This window comes from Triticum urartu, chromosome 2, assembly GCF_003073215.2.
Source record: "Triticum urartu cultivar G1812 chromosome 2, Tu2.1, whole genome shotgun sequence".
In the NCBI taxonomy this organism is placed as follows: Eukaryota; Viridiplantae; Streptophyta; class Magnoliopsida; order Poales; family Poaceae; genus Triticum; species Triticum urartu.
Genome location: NC_053023.1, coordinates 720,955,457 through 720,980,529, shown reverse-complemented (window position 1 = coordinate 720,980,529; position 25,073 = coordinate 720,955,457). Strand labels below are relative to the sequence as shown.

The window sequence follows — 25,073 nt, the reverse complement described above, 5'->3', positions numbered from 1 at the left end:
GAGTGTTCAGGATTTTCCAAAATTATTCACAAATTAAAAAATACTTTTTTTGGCAAAAGTGATTCATGTTTTAAAAAAATGTTGGGAATTTCAAAAATTATTCCCATTCACACATTCAAAATTTGTTCTTGTTTTCCATCAAATGTTATTGTTTTTTAAAATTATTTGGGAATTTAAAAAATGATTGTCTTCTCAAATCGATTCAGAATTGCAAAAAATCACATTTCAAAAAATTTGTTCACAATTGAAAATATGTTCATATTTTCAAATTAGTTCAGTATTGTAAAAATTGTTCTCGTTTTCAAAATTTAGTTCACAGTTCAAAACTTCAAAATATGCTCACATTTTCAAAGAAATGTTTGGCAATTTTTAAAAATATTGTCGTTCTAAAAAATTACAAATTCAAAATGTGTTTATGTTAACAATAAAATGTTTAATGTATTGCCAAAATATTTGGGAATTTTAAAAAATGTTTGTCTTTTCAAGAAAAATCAATATTGTAAATAACATTCGGGTTTTCAAAATTTTGTTCACAATCCAAAGTATGTTAATCTTTTCAAGGAAATGTGTGGGAATTTCAGAAAATATTCTCATTCTCAAACTTATTAAACAAATTCAAAATGTGTGCATGCTTTCAATAAAATGTCAATGTTTTTAAGGAAAATTGATAATTAAAAAATGTTCATGTTTTCAAATTTGTTTACTACTATTCTTTTACACTTTCAAAATTTTGTTCACAATTTAAAATATATTCATGTTTGCAAGGAGATGTCTGCGGATTTTAAAAAATATTCCCATTCTAAATATCTTTTCACAAATTCAAAATGTGTTTGTGATTACGATTAAATGTTAAAGGTTTTTGAAAAATATTTGGGATTTTTAAAAACATATTTGTGTCTGCAAATATGTTCGGTATTGTACAAAAATCACGTTTCCAAAATTTGTTTACAATTCAAAATTTGTTCATGTTTTCAAAAAATATTCATGTTTTCAAATTAATGTTTGGGAATTTCAAAAAATACTTCAATTCTCAAACTTATTTCACAAATTCAAAATGTGTTGGTGTTTTCAATAAGACTTGAATGTTTTTGAGACATATTTGGGAGTTTTAGAAAATGTTCATCTTATGAAAGTTGTTCAGATTTTGAAAGATGTTCACGTTTTAAAAAAATTGTTAGAAATGCAAAATATTTTCGTGTTTTCCAAAAAGATCCATGTTTTCAAATAATGTTTGGGGAAAAAATCACTTCCACTCTCAAACTTATTTCACAAATATAAAATATGATTGAGCTTTCAATTAAATTTGAATGTTTTGGAAACATATTCGTGATTTTTTTAAATCATATTTTCAAATTTGTTTAGTATTGTAAAAAATGTTCATATTTTCAAAATATTGTTCACAATCCAAAATATGCTCATGTTTTCAAAAAATATTCACGTTTCCAAATATTGTTCCCGAATTCAAAAATTATCTAGGATTGAAAAATATTTTTTAGGTATAAATAAAGGAGAAACAAAAAAGTTGGTTCAGTAACCACATTACTATAGTGTTTTTCTGTCGGCCACATTGCCCGTCCAAGTCGGTACAGTACACTAGAACATGGGAGCAAACCTAGTTGTGATGGGCCGATCCAATTGGCAGGCAGCTTGTGCGAATGGCTGCCTATGAGAATGCATCACATAGGAGCAGTTTGATCGAATGTACAATGGCTAAATGCGTTTGGGCTTTGCCATCAGTGGAGGTTGCGGAACAGGTCTCCATGACGCAACAAGGGAATGCGAGGGACTGGATTTTTGAGCTCATTGAAAAATTACCCTCTAGTGAAATGACAGAGGCCTTTGTCTCCCTATGGGCTATCTGGCACGCAAGGCGGAAGGTAATTCATGAAAATCTATTCCAAAGTCCATTATCTACTCATTGCTTCATCAGGAGTTTCATGGAAGATCTAGGTGTGGTACAGAGCAAGATGATTAACAAGGTACAAGCAAGACAAGTGGAGACCAATGTCCAGCAATGGATCCCCTCACTGGCCGGCTGGACGAAGGTAAACGTGGACGGAGCCTTGGGAAAACTTGATGACAAGGCTGCCGTTGCAGCTGTAGCACGAAGCTGTGAAGGTGGATTCTTGGGAGCTTCTTCTGTTGTCTTCACAGGAATTTCAGATGCAGAAACCGTTGAAGCTCTTGCGATAAGGGAGGCTCTCTCATTGGCGGACGACTTGCTTACTCGAAGAGTTAAGGTGGCTTCTGATTGCCTTAGGGTGATCAATACTATGAATGAGGACTCCAAACCAGTATATTATCACATCACACAGGAGATTAAGGCCAGAGGTGCGCAGTTGGATGGCTTTGTTTTTTGTCACGAGAAACGCAGTTCAAACTTTGAAGCTCACAGGCTTGCTCGATCATCACTTAGGTACAATGTTGGCCGGTTTGTTTGGCTACTAGATCCACCTGAGGGCTTATGTATCCCTATAACTCTTGTGATATAATGTCTGGAGGGGTACTTTACCTTCCTAAAAAAATCACATAGGAGCTGCACATACGCTCCAGGTGTCCTATTTTTCTTTTTTCTGTTTTTTTGGACCGATTTGCTTGGTTTTATTTGGGTTTTTGTTTTTGTTTTTCCCTTCCTTTTTCCTTTTTTTATCAAATGCACGAAGCTTTTTCAAATTCATTTTTATTTGGTTTTTGGTTGGTTCAATTCAAAAAGCCTGTTCAACCTCATATCACCTAGAACAGGTGAAGGCCTTTTTTAATGAAAGAAAAATTGATTTCACAAACTTTTTCCAAATTCATGAATTTTTCTTAATTTGTGACTTTTTTCCAAAGTTCTGAACTTTTTACAAAACCCCATGATTTTTTTCGAATCCACGAACCTTTGCTTCAAATTGTTGATCTTTTTTTCCAATGCATGTATCATTTCAAATACACGGATTTGTTTAAAAATTTGTGAACTTTTTAAAATCCATGAATTTTTTTCAAAATTGATGAACTTTTTTCAAATTCACAGACTTTTTTTTCCAAATTTTCAAACTATTTTCCACATTGGCAAACCTTTTGCAACCCATGAACTTTTTTCATCCAAGTTTCTTTTTACAAATTTTTAGATTGATTTTGAAAAAAAAACTCAAATGGTGAATGGTTGGTGATCAATTTTGAAAAAATATGTGCGACCTGAAGGAAGAGACGTCCGACCTTGCAGCCCGCGTATTTGGCCCAAGCGACGATGGCGCGTGAGCGCTGGGGGCGAGTTGCCGCACAGGGCGCTAGGGAGGAGCTCTGATCTTAGTTGCAGGGTTTTGTTCCGGTTTTCCTCTACTATTTTTCGGTTTTCACTTTGTGTCTTTGGTTCATTTCATTGGTTTTTTGCATTTATTCACTGGTTTTCTTTGGATTTTTATTTTCATTTTTTTATATTTTCCTCCTTTTTTCAACACATGTCTACTTTTTTCATTATAGATTGTACATTTTTTAAATACTAGGTGAACATTTATTAGGTACACGTTACTCTCAAACAAAATCTAATACACTTTTGATATGTGTTAGGGCTTGATTCCTAGTATCCACTATGTTTTGTGATTGATGTTGCTATGACTTTGCTATGTTTAATGCTTGTTGCTAGTGCCCGAGTGCCATGATTTCATATCTGAATCCTTTACGTTTTCATGAATATATTTGAGGTCTTGATCCTATCTTGCAACTTGTATGCACCCATTACGTGTTATGATCCGCATACTGATACGTCTTCGTCGTATCTACTTTTCCTAACGCTTTCTCTCTTGTTTTGGACTATAATTTGCATGATTTGAATGAAACTAAGCCGAACTGACGCTGTTTTCAGCAGAACTACCATGGTATTATTTTTGTGCAGAAATAGAAGTTCTCGGATTGGAACGAAACTTTGCGAGGATTTTTTATACAATAAAAGAGAATTTCTGGAGCCAAGAACCACCGGAGGGGGGCACCTAGGTGAGCACTGAAGGAAATATGCCCTAGAAGCAATAATAAAGTTATTATTTATTTTCTTATTTCATGATAAATGTTTATTATTCATGCTAGAATTGTATTAACCGGAAACTTAGTACATGTGTGAATACATAGACAAACAGAGTGTCCCTAGTATGCCTCTACTTGACTAGCTCGTTAATCAAATATGATTAAGTTTCCTAGCCATAGACATGTGTTGTCATTTGATGAATGGGATCACATCATTAGAGAATGATGTGATGGACAAGACCTATTCGTTAACTTAGCATTATGATCGTTTCAATTTCATTGCTACTGCTTTCTTCATGACTTATACATGTTCCTCTGACTATGAGATTATGCAACTCCCGAATACCGGAGGAACACTTTGTGTGCTATCAAACGTCACAACGTAACTGGGTGATTATAAAGATGCTCTACAGGTGTCTCTGCAGGTGTTTGTTGAGTTGACATATATCAAGATTAGGATTTGTCACTCCGTGTATCGGAGAGGTATCTCTGGGCCCTCTCGGTAATGCACATCACTATAAGCCTTGCAAGCAATGTGACTAATGAGTTAGTCGCAGGATGATGCATTACGGAACGAGTAAAGAGACTTGCCGATAACGAGATTGAACTAGGTATTGAGATACCGACGATCGAATCTCGAGCAAGTAACATACCGATGACAAAGGGAACAACGTATGTTGTTATGCGGTTTGACCGATAAATACCTTCATAGAATATGTGGGAGCCAATATGAACATCCAGGTTCCGCTATTAGTTATTGACTGGAGACGTGTCTCGGTCATGTCTACATAGTTCTCGAACCCGTAGGGTCCGCACGCTTAACGTTTGGTGACGATCGGTATTATGAGTTTATGTGTTTTGATGTACCGAAGGTAGTTCGGAGTCCTGGATGTGATCACGGACATAACAAGGAGTCTCGAAATGGCGATACATAAAGATTGATATATTGGATGACTATATTCGGACACCGGATGAGTTCGGGGAGTCACCAGATAATTATCGGAGTGCCGGGGGGTTATCGGAACCCCCGGGGGAACTAATGGGCCAACATGGGCCTTGTGTGTGAGAGAGAGAGGAGGGGGCATTAGGGTTGGCCGCCCCCCCCTTGAGAAGTCCGAATTGGACAAGGAGGGGGGGCGGCGCCCCCTCTTTCCCTCCCTCTCTCCCTCTCCTTCCTTTCCCCTTTCCCCCTCCTAGTAGGACTAGGAAAGGGGGAGTCCTACTCCTACTAGGAGGAGGACTCCTCCCCTCCTTGGCGCGCCCAAGGGGCCGGCCGGCCTCCCCCCTTGCTCCTTTATATACGGGGGCAGGGGCACCCTAGAACACAACAACACACATTTGTCTTAGCCGTGTGCGGTGCCCCCCTCCACCATAATCCACCTCGTTCATATCGTTGCAGTGCTTAGGCGAAGCCCTGCACCGGTAGCTTCATCATCACCGTCATCACGCCGTCGTGCTGACAAAGCACTCCCTCGACACTAAGCTGGATCAAGAGTTCGTGGGACGTCACCGAGTTGAACGTGTGCAGATCATGGAAGTGTCATACTTTCGGTACTAGGATCGGTCGGATCGTGAAGACGTACGACTATATCAACCACGTTGTCATAACGCTTTCGCTTTCGGTCTACGAGGGTACGTGGACAACACTCTCCCCTCTCGTTGATATGCATCACCATGATAGATCTTGCGTGTGCATAGGAATTTTTTTAAAGTACTACGTTCCCCAACAGTGGCATCAGAGCCAGGTTTATGCGTAGATGTTATATGCATGAGTAAAACACAAGTGAGTTGTGGGCGATAATAGTCATACTGCTTACCATCATGTCATACTTTGATTCGGCGGTATTGTTGGATGAAGCAGCCCGGACCGACATTACGTTACGCTTACGCGAGACTGGTTCTACCAACGTGCTTCGCACACAGGTGGCTGGCGGGTGTCAGTTTCTCCAACTTTAGTTGAATCGAGTGTGGCTACGCCCGGTCCTTGTTAAAGGTTAAAACAACACATACTTGACGAAAAATCGTTGTGGTTTTGATGCGTAGGTAAGAACGATTCTTGCTCAACCCGTAGATGCATGCTGGATAGCGGTCGATGAGTGGAGTAATAGTAGTAGATGCAGGCAGGAGTCGGTCTACTTGTCTCGGACGTGATGCCTATATACATGATCATACCTAGATATTCTCATAACTATGCTCAATTCTATCAATTGCTCAACAGTAATTCATTCACCCACCGTGAAATACTTATGCTCTTGAGAGAAGCCACTAGTGAAACCTATGGCCCCGGGGTCTATCTTCATCATATTAATCTTCCAACACTTAGTTATTTCATTTGTTTTTTACTTTGCTTTTATTTTACTTTGCATCTTTATCACAAAAATACCAAAAATATTATCCTATCATATCTATCAGATCTCATTCTCGTAAGTGACCGTGAAGGGATTGACAACCCCTTATCGCGTTGGTTGCGAGGATTTGTTTGTTTTTTGTAGGTACGAGGGACTCATGCGTAGCCTCCTACTGGATTGATACCTTGGTTCTAAAAAACTGAGGGAAATACTTGCGCTACTTTGTTGCATCACCCTTTCCTCTTCAAGGGAAAACCAACGCAGTGTTCAAGAGGTAGCAGTGTGGGAAAGCATGCTTCTATGGTTCAAACTCAGTTAGAACAAGTTGCTGAATCTTAAAGAGAGTAATGACAAGAGGAGGTAGAATGACTCAGGAACCACTTTATCCTAAGGGACACCCGAAAATAATTGAACAAGACTCTCAAAGAGTTAACACTGATGCACATAGTCCTTCTAGAAAGAAAAAGAAGAAGAAAAATGATAGGACTTTGCATGCCTCTAGTGAACCTGAAGTAGAAAAACTTCTTGATAATGATAATTAAGTTTCTATCTCCGATGCTGAAACTCAATCTGGTAGTGAACGCTCACCTTCTGATAATGAAAAAGATAATGATGAGGTTCGGGAAGAGACTCAAACAAATAATAAAGAACCAAACAATGATGTTGAGATAGAACCAGCTGTTGATCTTGATAACCCACAACCCGGGAATAAAAGATATGATAAAAGAGACTTTGTCGCTAGAAAACATGGCAAGGAAAGAGAACCATGGGTTCAAAAACCTACGCCCTTTCCACCTAAGTCAGCTAAAAAGAAAGATGATGAATAATTTGAATGCTTTGCTAAAATGCTGAAGCCAGTCTTTTTGCGTACTCGCCTGACTGATATCTTGAAAATGCCTGCTTATGCAAAGTACATGAAAGACATCATCACCAATAAGAGAAAAATACGGAAAGCTGAAATCTCCACCATGCTTGCTACTTATACCTTTAAAGATGGAGTACCTAAAAAACTTGGAGATCCAGGAATACCAACTATACCTTGCTCCATGAAAAGTAATTATGTGAAAACTGCTCTATGTGATTTAGGAGCTGGTGTTAGTGTTATGCCTTTCTCTTTATATAAAAGACTTGATTTGAATAAACTCACACCTACTGAAATATCTTTGCAAATGGCTGATAAATGAACTGCCATACCTATCAGTATTTGTGAGGATGTGCCCATTGTTGTTGCTAATGTTACTATTTTGACTGACTTTGTTATACTTGAGATGCCCGACGACGACAACATGCTGATTATTCTTGGTAGACCCTTCTTGAACACTGCAGGGGCTGTTATTGATTGCAATAGAAGCAAGGTCACTTTTCATATCAATGGTAATGAGCATACGGTGCACTTTCCGAAAAAACAATTCCATGTGAATGGCATTAATGTTATTGAAAAATCTCCGACAATCACTATTGGAGTTTTCAACTACCTCTACCTACTGTTAAAAAGAAATATGAAATGCTTATTATTGGGGAAATTCATATCCCCATTGCGGTAACTTAGTGGTTTACGGAAGATCTTTGGTTTCATACTAACCGAAAGTGGTTGTTAATAAGACTTGATTAACCTTATTAATGGATCATTTTTAGAGGCATGAAGTTGATGAATTTAGTGAGCACTACCTTCTGTCCCTAACTTTTGTTTTCTATTTTTATTAGTTAAATAAAATAAAATGACATGTTTTGTATGTTTTATGAATTTCCCGTGCAATAAAAATGACCCAAAAATAGAAGTTCTCAAAATACTCTGAAAATTTAATACGATTTTTTTCTGATTATTTTAGAATTTCTGGTGCAAATAACATCAGAGGGAGGTGCACCAGGTGGGCACAACCCACCTGGGCGCACCAGGACCCCCAGGCGCGCCCTGGTGGGTTGTGGTCCCCACGTGGGCCCCCTCACTTATCTCTTCATCCCACATCACCACGTACTCCAGAAAAAAAGTCACAATTGCTCTCTCTTTCGTGTTCTTGCTCTCAAACCCGCGTATTTTGATCTCTTTGCTCGAAGCTCCGTTTCCGAAACTGTTTTGGGGGATTGTTACTTGGTATGTGACTCCTCTGTTTGTCCAATTAGTTTTTGCTTAGTGGTTTATATTTTGAATAATTAGCTATTATTGGTGCTGCTGTAGATGAGCTTGCATGTTGAATTCTTAGAGTTCTAAGTGGGTTGAATGCTTGCTATGGCATCTATGCATACCTATTAGTAGTTGCTATCAATCTTGTAAAGTTTTGTTGAGAAAATTTTATGGACTAAAAATTTCAGAATTTTGTTCATAGAAAAAAAATGAGTATCTTTAGGAAGTTTGCTTCCAAGAAGAACTCCAAAGGAGTTATTGGGGAGTAATTTGACAGTGATCTCCATACCAAGAAGATGGGGACATCCTCCACAACGCTTGATGCACGAGGTAAGGGGGCAGCGCTCAAGCGCCGTGCTCCATGGGCGGGCAAAAGGTTCACGATTTAGCAATAAGTTTTCAAATTTAAAAAGTTCATGAATTTGAAAAAAAAACGGGGAAAATAGAAAAATGAAGACAAAAAAAGAAAATGAAAAAGAAAAAGAAAAAAAGAAGAAGAAAAAACCCAGTTGGGAAGCTTCCCAAAATTGGAGGGGGCGTTTTGTTTTTTGAGGTGTAAGTGGAGGGGATTCTGAAAAGCAAAACATAGAACTCTTATATGGCTTGGCTCGTTATAATGATGTGAGCGAGGCGGGTGCGGGGTGGGGGGACCTCCTCCTTGACGCCTTAAGCACCAAGGAAGGATGGGAACCGGCGCTCACGTGCACCTCTCATAGGCGAGCCCATTATGGAGGCCAACATTTGATGGAGTGATTTTCCTTGGTTCTCTAGTCGCAGTTGACCAGTCGGGGTTAACCGGTCAATTGTTGATTGTTGACTATTTGAAAAAAGTGATCTTTTTTTTCAAAAACCAGGAATTAGAAAAAATCATTCACACATTCGAAAAAGTTTACGGGTTCAAAAAAAAGTTAAGAAATTTGGGAAAAAAGTTCATAGAAAGGAAAACAGTTTCTAATTTTGAAAGAAGTTCATAGATTTGATTTTTTTTGGAAATTTTGAGAAAAGTTAATTAAAATTAAAATTTATAGTAAATAAAAGGAAAAAGAATAAAGAAAAATAAATAATAAATAAATGAAATAGAAAAATAAATCAATAACCATACAAACCGGTCTAGAAATAATAAATAAAATAAAATAAAAAACCCGGCTTGAAAGCTTCTGGAATCTTCCCAAATCGGAAAGAGGTCTCTCCCATTGCACCCCTCAGATGGGCTGGTCCAGGTTCGAACGACTTGCGTAGAAGGCGCCAAATAGAAGTCAGGGGATTTGATGCTTGGTTTGGGAAGAAAGGTTTCTTTTTTGAGGAATAAGTTTTTTAGTTTTCTGAGACAAGAAGGTGCCTGGGGCAAAAACTGTGAGGGCTGATCCTTTGGTTATAAGGCCCAGAGCCCACGACATGCCGATTCTATAAGCGGAGAAGAAAATGATAAGACGGCTAAACGCCAAATCCTATTCGGCGCCTTAAGCGCCGAATATAGTGCATTTTGTACAGGGCGCATACCCCCCTCGTACGCTTTGGTTTGATAACGGGCCGGCCCATCCCACGTCCGCCTATTCTTTTTTTTTTTCTGTTTCTATAGACTGCAAAAAGGGCGCGCGCAAGGCAGGATTCGAATCCGCGACGTATGTCTTAAAGTACGATGTCATTACCACCCGACCAATCGACCTCGCATGTTACCATAGTGGGTTGTTCCCTTTTCACCTTCTTCTTCTTTCTTCGTATTTTTCTCTCTGTTCCTTTTTTCTTTCTTTTTCCAAATCCGTGAAAACAATTGCGAAAGAAATTCGTGAACATTTTTTCTTGAAAGTTGATGAACTTTTTTCAAATTCGTGAACTTTTTTCTTGAAAGTTGATGAACTTTTTTCGAAATCGATGATCTTTTTTCAAATTCATGAACTTTTTTCTTGAAAGTTGATGAACTTTTTTCAAATTCGTGAACTTTTTTCTTTAAAGTAGATGAACTTTTTTCAAAATCGATGAACTTTTTTTTTCCAAATTGCTGAACTTTATTCAAAATTTATGAACTGTTTTCAAATTCGATTATTTTTTTACAAAATTTTGTGATTTTTTTCCAAAATCGATGAACTTTTTTGAAATTCGTGAACTTTTTTTTTTAAGTTTGATGTTTTGTTTTTGAAAATCAGTGAACTTTTTAGAATTCGTGAGCATTTTATTTTTAAATTATGTTTTCTGAGATTCCAAATTTATTTTTTGAAATTTAACCACGAAACGATCGAGTTTTTTTCGCTTCAGCAAACAGAATGATCGAGAAGGGGAAGCGCGCATCGTTCGCGAGCGCGTCGGCACGTTCTTGGGCCGGCCCACATAGCCAGGCGCGCGGGCGCTGGTTTCCTCTACTGGCGCATAAGGCGCCAGCGAGGAGCTCTCCGGCTAAACCTAGATGCCACATCCTATCGCCGCCGCCACCGCCGCCGCCGCCGCCGCTGCAACCGCCACCTTCGATTCGGCGGAATTGGAGGGGAAGACACTTGGATCTGTCTGCTGCAGGTATTATGCCTTATTTCGCCCGTCTTTTACTTCCTTGTTTATATCATTCATCATCTAATTCGTGATCTCTGTTTTGCAGGAGGAGTGGGGAGAAATAAAATGAAGGCGCGGCAGTTCCTGAATGTGGTGATGCAGAGGTATGGCAGTGTCAGCTCGTATGCGGTGAGTCGCATCAAGCCCGAGGAGCACCTCTTCTACAGATCCACCGCAGAAGCACGGGCAGCAGCAAAATCTAAGTTTAATATGGAGTGGCCATCATCAGCCGTGGCGCCACCATGGATGGAGAGCATCTCGCGGATGCCTCCGCCCAGGCTCGGATTCGAACGGTCCATCTCAGACGACAAAAGACTGGATTTTCTGCCCTTCTATGAACGAAGCATCGGTGGTGCTAGCAAGATCCTCTGCGTGGACGCCGAGGGGCACACCGTCCTATACGACATGGACGCCGGCTCCCTCCAGCTAATTCCCTGCCTCAACAGTCCTAAGGGGAGCAGGCCCATCGGCTTCTCCGCCACTAATGCCGAAGCCTCCGACCCCGAGCGTGCTGATGCCTTCTACGTCATGGGAAGGTACCGTGTCAGCCGCAGTCCCTGCAACTTCGAGGCACTCATGTACAGCGACCCTTCCAATGGCGGGAGGTTGAAAGGCTGGCATTGGCACCGGCTACCGCCACCACCTGTCGCTGATGACAATTACAATGTCATTTGCCATGCGCTGCTTGCCATTGACGGCCACTCGATTCTTGTTGTCTCCTCTGGAGAACAAAGCTACTGCTTCAACACGACCAGTCGCAAGTGGTTTAAGGCCGGCTCCTGGACACTGCCATTCTTCGGTCGTGCTGTGCATGTACCAGAGCTCGACAACCTCTTGTTTGGCATTGACAATGATGAACACCACTTTTGTGCAATGGATATCTCCCCTCTACGCTCGGACAGTGGCCCGCCTTTGGCGTACAGTTGGCCACACCTTGACGAACTGCCTGAGGACTGGAGGATGCTAGACTGCAGCTTTGTGTACTTGGGAGCTGGCAAGTTTTGCATTACCAAGGTCTTTGAGTTTGGTTTCAACAAACGCACTGGCAACCCGACTGACACAGGTGCTGTCATGTCTGGCGTGGAGGTAGTGCGCCACAAGAAGTCTGGACTCGTTATGGTCAACCATAGGTCCAAATTCTACAAGTTCATCATGGATGACATCCAGTGTGTCTTGTAAGGGTAACTCACTAGTGAAAGGGGAGCAAATAAACTGGTATGTCCTAGAGGATTGGAACTGTGTGTCTTCCCCTTTCCATTCCATATGTATTTACTATTTAGTACTGTAGTTACAACTTCAGCTATGTTAGTTTTTGGGTAGTAGTGCTCATTTCCTTTCAGTATGTTGTATCACTATATTTGCGCCGTTGCTGTATACATAGCTTCTTAGGTGATTTTATTTTATTAGATGGACTAGAATCTTGATGAAATTATGATATGGTTCAACTGGTAAAAGCCTGAATGGTTTGAAAAGCTGGAATGTTCATATAATGTATAGTGGAATTAGTGATTATGCAAATTATCGGATAGAAACACCATTTGGTGCAGCAATGTTGTATCTTAGAGCTGGATTTTCAAGACGGGTGCTAAAAGTGGGCAAAGCTCTACTATTAGAGGGGAGTCTGCGGTCGTCGCGATGGTTCCACCCCCTTTCCTACACCACAATCCATCCACACCACACAGCAGTATAAAGAAAATTACAGAAAGAAAACCTAGAAAATACAAGCTGGTTGGAACCCATGAAATTACAGAAAGAAAACCGAGAAAATACAACTCGGTTGGAACACATGAACCCAACACATGGCTCCACTCCCCATACATCTGTTCACTCCTTATAACCCCTTGGCACCGCCATGATCGCATCACTCGATGCGCCGCTACTGGGTCGTCGTTCTCCGCAAATGTATGCAGTTCTCCGTGCAGGTCAGGATCCATCCCGATCACTCCCAATGTTACAGCGTTGGTAACATTTTGATTTTTGGGAGGATTGCGTCTGTTTGGTGCTGGGGTTAGGGTTGTGGACTTGTGGACATAGGTGTTTGGGGCCAGCCAGCTAGGGTTTGAAATCTATGCCAAGTATGTTTGACATGTTAACTGTTTGATCTTTGCCAAGTCCTGATCATGACATTTATGCCATTTACTCTATCCTCTGATGTGTATGTCATATATTTCTGTCATGTTTGATCTTTGCCAAGTTTTGAGAACAATGATGCTGAATTACCAGACCACTTTTAATCTGAAAATAGAGTACATTCAGTTTGAAAACATAGTATATTCAGCCTAGAAACAGAGTACATTCAGTCTGAACTTTGCTTTTCCAAGTGAAGAACAGCAACTGACATGTCAAGTGCTTCAGCCTTTTTCTTTATGTGAAAATTAAGGACAGGATTAGCATGCTTCAGTAGAGGATCTTGCTGCTGCTTTTTCTCCATTAGCCAGATCTCTTCGTCGGAGCACTCATTAACGACATGTATGCAGTAATGCAGATTATCAACTCACAACTGAATTACCTCTTGTTTCATCTTTATATTTAGCCTTTCCCTTTCTACATAGAAAGTTGCTGCTTTTCCAACGTTTTGATTGGACACTTGGTTGTAGCTTAGCCATCAGATTTGTCTAAGCCAATTACAATATCCTGAGTGCAGGACACCACTAGCTTGAGCTCTGCTGGTGTGCGACGACAGCAGTGGTGCTTGTGGACGGAGAAATGGCAGCAGGAGAAACCTCCAGCGCCAGTTCCCACATATTCCAAAGGATCCGTGCATCCACATAGCTAACCTGGCACCCCTCCTGCCACGCGGGCAAAGCAGCCTGCTAAAACTGCTCTAATCTGGTTTAGGGGGCTGTTTAAATTGTATTGAAAAGGTTAGGGGATCAAGAAACTGGTTTTCGACTTCAGGGGGTGGGGTGGCCGGTTTGTGCAACAATGCAACCCCAGGGGGTTATGTGGACTTATTTCGCTCGGCTCAGGGAAGAGCGCACGCATCGGCGCATCGCGCTGTCACATTGGCTCAGGGCAGCAAACGCCACGCTGCCGCACTTCGCACCACTGCCTGCTGCTCTTGAGCCTGGACGCTTCCATTGCTCCACTTCTTGCACGCACACATCGTCTCATGTTAGCGCTTGCGTTGTGGCACCAAGCTCCAATAAGGGGCTGCAAGGTTCTCGGTCTGGGGGCCTTCATCTCGAATTGCAAAGTACGGTCCAGTAAGGATTCTGATGTGTGTCATGCTCGATCTATTGGAGATAACACTTATGCCCAAGATTTTACTGTAAAACTGATGATTAACTCCAGCTGGTTATACTGACAGGCCATCAAACTAACGATACCGACGCCTATTTGATATATGGCAGATGTAAGAGGTTCTGTTAGTGTTCCCTGGTCTTTAGCTTTTATTGCAGTCCGCACCTCTCCAAGAATGAAATTAACTTGTGTGCTTAAATTCTTCTGTAAAGCACTTGCATAAAATTTGTTTGTTCTTAAATTCTTCTGTAAGTCACTTGCATAAAAACAATGTAAGGGGACAAAAATAGGGAAATGTCCCTTTTAGACGAGCCGATTGTTAGCCCTACAACTTCTGCACCTTGAGTGAATCAGGATTCAGGAGGCTTTACTATTAGAGTTTTTATCTATACATCACACATTCACACTACTGCATTCTGGATCTACTTATTCTTCCTTTCCCCTAGGATCCTATTTAGAGCATTCACCTTTTAATTCTAACACAAGGCATTTGTGAGGTCCAGGATGTGTCACAGGAGAACTATACATAATGGTCCTTCAAGACAATCTTGTAGTTTTTGTCTCGTTAGATTTGTGAGCTATTTTACCTATTTAGAGCTATCACTTCTCTGTGAATTAATTTGTTCTGCTTAGTTGTGAAATTGAACATAATTAATAAAATGTATCCAACATGAGACTCTGGATATTGAGACCAGAAGGACCATGTGCTGTTACTTATTCTTTGTGAATATGTACTAAATTTCTATTTTTTGCAGATATGGGTTGCATATGTTCAGTGGAATGGATATGTGTGCCAATGCGCATATTTGTAAATTTCTGTTCTTTCCAGCTTTGGAACATAAATGTTTAGTCGAATGGATATTAAGGAAGATACAGGCATACAGCAGAGGAGGAGCTCGCTTCTCCATGCCCTTCCAACTGGAGGTTAGTTCTCCACTTTTCTCCATTATTCCTCGTTCAAGTTCTCAGTCATTGAAGTGTAATACATTCTGGCTTCTAGCTGCAACTTCATGGTAGTAGACGCTGAATGTATATGGCATGGATTTAGATTTTAGATTTTATGAACTGATTTAGAGTATGTTGACCCCTCGTGTTCTGAAGCCTTTTGCTGTATGGTTCTATTTTGAAAGAATTGAAGCAATTGTTCTATGGAGAGAAATACCATTTTCATCCTCAAACAACAGACGACATCATTAAGTTTCTTATTCACCAATCGAAATATGTGTTAGTAATGTTAAATGTGTATAGTCTCTGTTTGGTATATCCCCATTGTATAAGGGGTTTCCTGCACTTTGTCACACATGTATATGTAATGGCCTCTGGCCTTCAGTAAAGATTAGTTGCTCATTCCTAACATGGTATCAGATGCTTAGGTTCCCCTTGCTCTCCCGCACGCTGCAGCTCCGTGCTCTTCTGCTCGATTCTGGCCGCCGCCGTCGCTCTCATCCCGTCCGGATCCGCCGCTCCGGCTGTCCCGTTCAGCCTCGTCTCCGGCTGCTCGAGTCCGTCGCTGGCCGGACCCGGCGCCCTGCGCCCGGAGCTCTCCTTCTCCGGCCGGCTGACCTCGTCTCTGGATCCGGGTGCCCTCTACGCCGCCGGCGCTCTCGGCTCTCTTCGTCCGTCGCTCGTGGGTCGCTGCTGTGCGTGGCTGCCTGCGTCAGGTAGCTCGCTCGCGTGCCCCTGCTTCGGATCGAGGGCGGGCCCGACGCGCCCCTGCTTTCGATCGGGAGAGCGGCCTCCCGATCCCGCGCGCCCCTGCTTCCGATCGAGAGGCGCCCTCCCCCGCGCGTCCCTGACTCCGCTCGAGCGGGGCCTGGCCGCCTGCCCGCCCTTACTTCTGATTGAGCGGGGCTAGGCTGCCTTCCTTCAGATCGAGCGCGGGCGCCCCTCCTTCAGATCGAGCGCGCCTGCTTCGCTCCAGCCCGATCTGAATCGGCTGTCTTCCTTGCGTTGACCAAAAAAAAGGCGAGACTGAGCTGAGCAAGCACAAGAAGATCTCGTTATGTCTTCTTCGGGCTATGTTGCTGTTCCTCGGTGTTCGGTGATCTTCGATGGCACCAACTACGCTGAGTTTGTGGGGTTCATGCGCATCCTATGCGTGGTCTTCTTCTGTGGGGTGTTCTTTCTGGCGAGGTCCCCTGTCCGCCATGCCCTGTTGCACCCGTGACCCCGGTGCCGCCGGTACTTGCTGCTGAGGCTTCTCAGGCTGACCGGGATGCCGCCAAGGCCCTTGATGATGCGGCAGTTGATGCTTATGATCAGCAGGTATCTGCTTACTCCGATGCTCTCTCGGTGTACCGCGATGATCTGTCTGCTTATACTCAGTGGTGCAATGACGATGCTCGTGCTGCTGCTGTTCTCACTGCGAGTGTCCTCCCTCAGTTTGCTTCAGAGTTCATGGGACTTGGCACAGTTGCAGCAATGTGGTCTTATCTTTGTCAGCGCTATCAGCCCTCTGGTGATGCTCTCTACCTATCTGTGGTGCGTCAGGAGCACGCCCTCCAGCAAGGTGATTCCTCCGTTGATGTGTTCTATTCACAGTGCTCTGCCATCTGGCGTCAGCTTGACTCGCTTCGCACAGTTGTTTGTGGCACCTGTCGTTGCTGTCAGACCACTCGGTCTGATCTGGAGTTTCAGCGGGTCCATAAGTTCTTATCTCGTCTCCGCTTTGAATTTGAGCCCAGACGTGCTCACTTGCTTGCTCGTGGTCGTGTTCCCATCTCGGAGGTGCTTGCCGAGCTTTGTGCTGAGGAGACCCGTCTTCGCTCTGCTGGTTTGCTGGTGGTCCCGTCTGTGTTGGCTGCTCGGGCTCCTGTGTCGTCTGCTCGGCTCACCGCTCCACCGCTCCTGCCCACACCTGCAGGGGGGTGGGTCGCCCTCCTTACACTGAGAGGGGCCGGTCGCGCCGTGACACTTTCTGTGGCTACTGCTCTCGGCCAGGTCATCCTGAGTCTGATTGCCGTGAGAAGAATCGTGACCAGAGGCGCTCCTCTTCCAGTGGGACTCCTAGATCTTCCCCGACTCCGTCACTCACTGACCAGGACATTGTGAGGCTCAAGCGTCTCTTGGCTTCCTCAGGCTCTTCGTCGACCGGTTCCGCTGCTGCTGTGACTGCATCCGCTTCTCCACCACCGCGGGCATCTACACAGTCAGGTACATCTTCGTGGGTTTTGGATTTTGGAGCCTCCTTTCACCTGTCTTCTGATTTTTCTGTGTTGTCTTCTCTTCGACCTCTTGATTCACCTGTCAATGTTCTTATTGCCGATGGCAAACCACTTCTTGTTGCTGGTCGTGGTCTTCTTTCCACTCCATATTTTTCTGTTCCTAGTGTTTCACATGTTCCTCGCCTTACAATGAATCTTTTTTTCGCTGCCCAACTTACTGATTCGGGTTGTCGGGTCATTCTTGATACCGGCTCTTGCTCCATTCAGGATCGTCGCACCAAGACTTTGGTTGGTGCTGGCCCCCGGCGCCGTGAGGCAGAGGGCCTTTGGGAGGTTGACTGGCTTTGTGTTCCTTCCGCTGCCACCACTTCTGCCAGCTCCCATGCTCTTGCTGCTTCTTCGTCTGCGTCTTTTCAGCAGTGGTATCATCGTCTTGGTCACATTTGTGGCTCTCGCTTGTCTTCTTTAGTTCGTCAGGGCCTCTTAGGGTCTGTATCTGGAGATGTCTCCTTACATTGTAATGGTTGCAGACTTGGCAAACAAACTCAGTTACCTTATCCTACTAGCGAGTCTGTATCTCAGCGTCCTTTTGACTTAGTTCATTCTGATGTCTGGGGTCCTGCTCCCTTTGATTCGAAAGGTGGTCATCGCTACTATGTTTTGTTTATTGATGATTTCTCTCGCTACACTTGGCTCTACTTCATGAAATCTCGTAGCGAGGTTCTCTCTATATACAAACGTTTTGCTGCCATGGTTCACACCCATTTTTCCACGCCCATTCGTATCTTTCGTGCTGACTCTGCTGGAGAGTATATCTCTCAGCTGTTGCGTGGTTTTCTTGCGGAACAGGGCACTCTTGCCCAATTCTCATGTCCTGGTGCTCATGCTCAGAATGGTGTTGCCGAACGTAAGCATCGTCATCTGCTCGAGACAGCTCGTGCACTGATGATTGCCGCTTCTCTTCCACCTCACTTTTGGGCTGAGGCTGTTTCTGCATCCACCTATCTCATCAACATTCAGCCATCGACTGCTCTGCAGGGTGGTATTTCTATGGAGTGTCTCACTGATCGCTCTCCTGACTACTCTGCTCTTCGCATGTTTGGATGTGTGTGCTATGTTCTCCTTGCTCCGCGAGAACGCACCAAACTGACTGCTCAGTCGGTTAAGTGTGTTTTCCTTGGTTACAGTGATGAGCACAAGGGCTATCGCTGTTGGGACCCTGTTGGTCGCCGCTTACGCATCTCGCGTGATGTGACCTTTGACGAGTCTCGCTCTTACTACCCACGTCCTTCTTCCTCGAGCTTCTCTGTGGATGATATTTCTTTTCTTCTTCTTCCCGCTACACCCTGCTATGTGCCTCATGTTTCACCTCCTCTTGCACCTCTCCTTTCTTCTCCTTCACCACCGACCCCATCTTCCCCATCCTCCTCCTCCACATCTCCACCACCATCTCCCGTTCGTCAACCTCTCTCACCGTTCCCTCTCCACTATACCCGTCGCCCTCGTTCTGAGGATGCTTTTCCTGACGCGCCTTCCACCTCTGGTGCTCCCCTTTTCACGCCTCCCCCGGTTCATAACCTCCGTGCTCAGCCTCGTCCCCCGCCTGATCGCTACTCCCCTGATTGGTACGGTCTCTCTGTTCTTGCTGAGCCCACTTCCTATCGGACTGCCATGACTCAGCCTGAATGGCAACTTGCAATGGCCGAAGAGCTTGCTGCCCTTGACCGCTCCGGCACATGGGATTTGGTTCCTCCCACTTCCGGTGTTCGTCCCATCACCTGCAAGTGGGTCTGCAAGATTAAGACTCGCTCTGATGGTTCTCTTGAGCGCTACAAAGCTCGTCTTGTGGCCCGTGGTTTCCAACAGGAGCAGGGACGCGATTATGATGAGACTTTTGCTCTTGTGGCCCACATGACCACTGTCCGCACTCTCCTTGCTGTGGCTTCTGTTCTACATTGGTCTATCTCTCAACTTGATGTCCAGAACGCTTTTCTCAATGGCGAGTTGCGTGAGGAGGTCTATATGCAGCCACCACCGGGGTACTATGCCCCTGATGGTATGGTCTGTAGACTTCGGCGCTCCCTCTATGGTCTTAAACAAGCCCCTCGCGCCTGGTTTGAGCGCTTTGCCTCTGTGGTGACTGCCGCTGGTTTCTTGCCCAGTGATCACGATCCCGCGTTGTTTGTTCACACGTCTTCTCGTGGTCGGACTCTTCTCCTTCTCTATGTTGATGACATGATCATCACTGGTGATGACTCTGAGTACATTGCCTTTGTTAAGGCTCGCCTTCGCGACCAGTTTCTCATGACTGATCTTGGTCCACTTCGCTATTTTCTTGGGATTGAGATCTCCTCGACCTCTGATGGCTTCTACATCTCCCAAGAAAAATATATTCAGGATCTTCTTGCTCGCGCTGCTCTCGGTGATGAGCGCACTGCTGTGACTCCTATGGAGCTCAACGTTCAGCTTCGTGCCTCTGATGGTGACCCTCTTCCTAATCCCACTCGCTATCGCCATCTCGTTGGCAGTCTTGTCTATCTTGCTGTTACGCGTCCTGACATCTCCTATCCTGTCCACATCCTGAGTCAGTTTGTTTCCGCCCCCACTTCTGTTCACTATAGTCACCTCCTTCGTGTTCTACGATATCTTCGTGGCACAATCTCTCAGCGCCTTTTCTTTCCTCGCTCCAGCTCTCTTGAGCTCCAGGCCTACTCTGATGCTACCTGGGCTAGTGATCCCTCTGATCGCCGATCGTTGTCTGCTTACTGTGTCTTTCTTGGTGGCTCTCTTATTGCCTGGAAGACAAAGAAGCAGACTGCCATTTCTCGCTCGAGTACAGAGGCTGAGTTGCGAGCCATGGCTATGTTGACAGCTGAGGTGATCTGGTTACGATGGTTACTTGAGGATTTTGGTGTGTCTGCTACTACCTCCACTCCTCTACTGTCCGACAGTACCGATGCTATCAGTATTGCGCGTGACCCGGTGAAGCATGAGCTCACCAAGCACATCGGTGTGGATACCCACTTTGTGCGTGCTGCTGTGCAGGATCAGACCCTTGCTCTTCACTATGTGCCCTCTGAGTTACAGTTAGCTGACTTCTTCACGAAGGCACAGACTCGAGCACAACATGGGTTTTTCCTCTCCAAACTCAGTGTTGTTGATCCACCATGAGTTTGAGGGGGGGTGTTAAATGTGTATAGTCTCTGTTTGGTATATCCCCATTGTATAAGGGGTTTCCTGCACTTTGTCACACATGTATATGTAATGGCCTCTGGCCCTCAGTAAAGATTAGTTGCTCATTCCTAACAAGTAATAGCACAACTAAAGTTTTTTTTAACATATCATTATAAAAATAAAATTGTTGGCTTGATTATTGTCTGTATGCATTCTACGAGGATCATTTCCTGTGAAATTACAAATTAGTTTTACCCTCTGTCCCAAAATAAGTGTCTCAACTTTGTACTAACTTTAGTATAAAATTGTGCTAAGGTTGAGACACTTATTTTGAGACGGAGGGAGTATTTCCTATGGATACTGTTTGCGAAATTTTATCTGGCTAGCTCTTTTTGTTAGGAAATGAAGGGGGAGACTGTTGTATTTCCCCCCTGTAAACCAGCGACATGGAAGGACACCTTTATTACAAGTCTGAAGTCTGCTTGCGTGTTAATCGCAGGACACCTAAGTGGATGATATCGACGAGCTCGATGGCCACAATGAGCCCGCTGTTGTCGACTACATGGACGACATCTGTAAGTACTACAAGGCAGCACATGTAACTACATTCTTCCTCTTCAGCATGTCTGTTGAAGCGACACAAAACAGCTTTTCTTTTAATCCTTTCTGAGATGAAATACAAGCACATAGCCTACATCACTTAGTTACTGGCAATGGAATTTACATGTTTGAAGTCTTTTTCAAGTCGGTGTTTAGTTTAGGCTGATGCATAGTGAACAAGAGTAGCATTGAGTAGCACACTTTTGCTTCTAAAGCTAGAGATATGCGTGCTCTGCTTCTCATACAACCATCCAGTACCATTTAGATGTTCTTGCCTCTTCCTGTACACTTCAATACTTCTACAGTGGACGAGTTAGTTTCTTGGTTTCTTTTTCTCCTTTTCGCTGAAGCTACTCAATTTTCCTGGCTAATAGTTGTTTTGAGAATTTAATTGCTTTGAGTTTTTCCATGTGTTGAAATTTTTCTCATGAAAACATTTGATTCGTTTCTTGCGCTTTCCATTTTTGTGTTTTCACCATCAGTTTATTTGATTCTGTTGAATGATCTCAATTGCCTGATGAACTTTTGAAGTTCAGGAGTTATCAAGAGAATGTTATTTTTCTGTATATTGACTTACTTTTACCATTGATTTTGTAAACACAGATTTCTTACCAAAAGATATTCTGCATATGCCCACTAACTGAAGCGAGCTTAGTCAGTTTTGACATTATTTATTCCGTAGTGTATTTATTTCTTTCCTGCTGCTTCTCAAGAGGAAGAAGAAAATCTCTGAATTATGTGTTATGAGGGCGGCCTGTTATGTCATTTTATTCTCTTACAGGACATCTTCTTAGCAGCTTACTTCTTGAAGTTATATTAGAAATAGGCAACTAGCTTCATTTCTTGTACGACATTTAAGAGTGAGTTGTTTTCTACGGCTGGAAGGAAAGGAAACAATTCCAATGAGACACTTATATAATTCATTTGACTGCTTTTCTTTTCCTCAGGTACTTATTGAACTCTTCATTGCGTGAGCTTCTGAACACACATCTGAAGCTTCTAAGAAGCAAATTCCATACTCTAGCAATGACTTGCTTCTGGTGTTCTGGTGGGAGAAATTCTTCAGAAGCCAAGTTGTGTGATAGGACATAAACCTATATATGCATCCCAAGTTGTGCGATAGGACATGGGTAAACCTATGTATCTCATTTAACTTTTGTTCTTGTGAACTATCATAATGTCCACCTGATGCTTACTATTATGTTTACACACACCACCCTATGCTAACGTGTAGATATAGTACACCAAGGAGCTCAAAAGGGCTTTGGTTTTATCAGTGCTCGGGCTCTGGTCTGACATGCGGCCGAAGTTGAAGAATGGCCACATAAGTCAAGTCGGAGCAAGGAACAAAGGAATTTTCAGTTAACTGGGGGAGCATTTGACATATATCATGTACATGTATCATGTGTGTGTATACACACGTTTAGATGTAATGTGCTTATGTTCTAGGGCAACATTGTATGTGCTTTTTTTTGATATTTCATGTGATGCATCCAACATAGTAAAGATCATCAATGAAGGGAGCACGTGCGCATACAACTCAGTTTCTTCAGTTCAGTAAGATTTATTCATGACGCTGGAGCGTTGAACTACAAGGCGCATAAGAATCTTGTAAAGAGTGTTCTCTCCCTTGATCATGGTCATTATCTTGGCTTTTTTAGCCATGGGATCCTTCTATTGTACTCCTCACTATAGTGCAATAAAGTGACCATGTGATTCTAAAAAACTGGAGAAGAAAATGATAAGACACCGGGAGACTTCTCTCTAGCAAGTGACGCTACAACTTGGCCCCCTCTAGGCTCTATCTGACGTCATCATGTATCCAACGAAAGGGATAGGACCAAGGGTAAAACAGCCCACACTTCGCAGTTTTCGGCAGCAAATTTCTTATCAGAAACACATGGCCGTGGATTCCTTTCTGGTTATCTGTCGCACCAGTCGATTCCGTTTTAAAGTCAGTAGGCAAGCTCTCCGATTTTAAGGATGTCAAATTGCATAATTTTTAAGTGCTTTGTAATCGTTAGTGCCTTGTAAATGTGAGTGCATCTACAATTGTTACACTGATTCTCAATTTTTATGCCAAGTGCTAAAGAGTTTCTATGCTAAATGTTCTAATGACAAGTGGTAGTGAATTATTCAGTTTTTGTTTCTTTAACACTGTACGTTCCTGCATAATAGGTTCTGTTATTTTTTTATAATTTATTTGTGAGAATCTAAATAGGGAGCTGTCTTCCCCTTGGGCCAATCGCCTCCGTTAGATCTTGAATGGACGTCAGATATAGGGGGGCAAGTCACCTCATCTCTTTCGCATCCTATCCCAGCCGCCGCCGTCGTCGCCGTGGTCGTCCCGTGGAATTGGAGGTAGAAGAGATTTGAATCTGTCTGCCTAGGTATTACTCCTTATTTCTCTTACCGGTTTTATTTCCCTGGTCCATCTTATTAGTTTCCCTGGAAGTGCCTGGTTTCTGGGGTATCATTCATCATCTAATTCGCGATCTCTCTTTGTTGGTAGGACCGTAGGAGTGGTGAGCGATGAAGGCGCGGCAGTTCATGAATGTTGTGATGCAGTATGGCAGTGGCAGCACCTGGTATACGGTGAGTCGAATCAAGGCCGGCGAGCATCTCTTCTATGGATCCACGGCGGAAGCACGGGCGGCAGAAAAATCCAAGGTCAATATGGATTGGCAATCACGAGGCGTGGTGCCACCATGGATGGAGACCGTACGTCTCGCCGATTCCTCCGCCCAGGCTCAGGTTCGAACGGTCCATCCCAGACAACAAAAGGATGGATTTCCTGCCCTTCTATGGACGAGGCAGCAGCGGCGCTAGCAAGATCCTCTGCATGGACGCCGAGGGGCACACCGTCCTATACAACATGGACGCCGGTTCCCTCCAGCCAATTCCACACCTCAACAGTCCCAAGGGGAGCAGGCCCATCAGCTTCTCCGCCACTAATGATGTCTTGTACGTCATGGGAAGGTTCCCTTCCAGTTACGATCCCTACAACTTCGAGGTACTCATGTACTGTGACCCTTCCAATGGCAGGACGATGAAAGGCTGGAACTGGCTCAAGCTACCGTCACCACCTGCCTATGCTGACAATTGCATTGTCAATTCCCATGCGCTGCTTGACGTTGAAGGTGACATAATTCTTGTTGTCTCCTCCGGAGAAGAAAGCCTCGGCACCTACTGCTTCAACACGGCCAGTCGCAAGTGGTTCAAGGCCGGCTCCTGGAGGCTGCCATTCTTTGATCGTGCCGTGCATGTGCCAGAGCTTGACAACCTTGTGTTTGGAATTGCTAATGATGAAGGCCACCCCTTTTGTGCAATGGATGTCATCTCCCGTATTCTCACGAAGAGGGGTCGGCCTTCGGTGTACAACTGGCCACACCTTGACGATCTGCCTCAGGACTGGGCGATGATGGATTGCAGCTTTGTCTACCTGGGAGCTGGGAGGTTTTGCATTACCAAAGTCTTTGAGTTTGGTTTCGACCAACGCACAGGCCACACGACACACACAGGTGCTGTCATGTCTGGTGTGGAGGTAGTGCGTCACAAGAAGTCTAGACTCGTTATGGTCAACCATAGGTCCAAATTCTACAACTTCGTCTCAGATGAAATCGACCGTGTCTTGTAAGGGTAACTCACTAGTGAAAGGGGAGCAAATAAACGAGTATTCCCTCCGGGTATTCCCTCCAGGACTGGAACTGTGCGTCTTCCCCTTTCCATTTGTATTTAGTAGTTACAACTTCAGGTATGTTAGTTTTGGGGTAGTACCGTAGTTCACCGCAACATGGATGCAACTTGTGCTCATTTCGTGCGGAATCTATTTGGTGAAGAACACTAAAAATTGACAACGCAACCCCGAAATACGTGCGCATG

The 25,073-nt window shown here is 43.7% G+C and overlaps 1 protein-coding gene across 1 annotated transcript; it reads left to right on the top strand.

The window, feature by feature from the left end:
- The first annotated feature begins 10,730 nt into the window (after positions 1-10,730).
- On the top strand, positions 10,731-12,416 carry LOC125538183. The gene is made up of 2 exons (XM_048701464.1): positions 10,731-10,977; positions 11,057-12,416. The coding sequence occupies exons 1-2, from the start codon at positions 10,731-10,733 to the stop codon at positions 12,187-12,189; spliced, it is 1,380 nt and encodes a 459-aa protein (XP_048557421.1). The 3' UTR covers positions 12,190-12,416.
- Positions 12,417-25,073: the final 12,657 nt, after the last annotated feature.

What these genes read in the sequence shown, in the direction of transcription:
- LOC125538183 (XM_048701464.1), top strand. Translation starts at nt 10,731, where the DNA reads ATGATCGAGAAGGGGAAGCGCGCATCGTTCGCGAGCGCGTCGGCACGT. An exon ending in CTTGGATCTGTCTGCTGCAG is followed by an intron (nt 10,978 to 11,056) that starts GTATTATGCCTT and finishes TCTGTTTTGCAG; the next exon opens with GAGGAGTGGGGAGAAATAAA.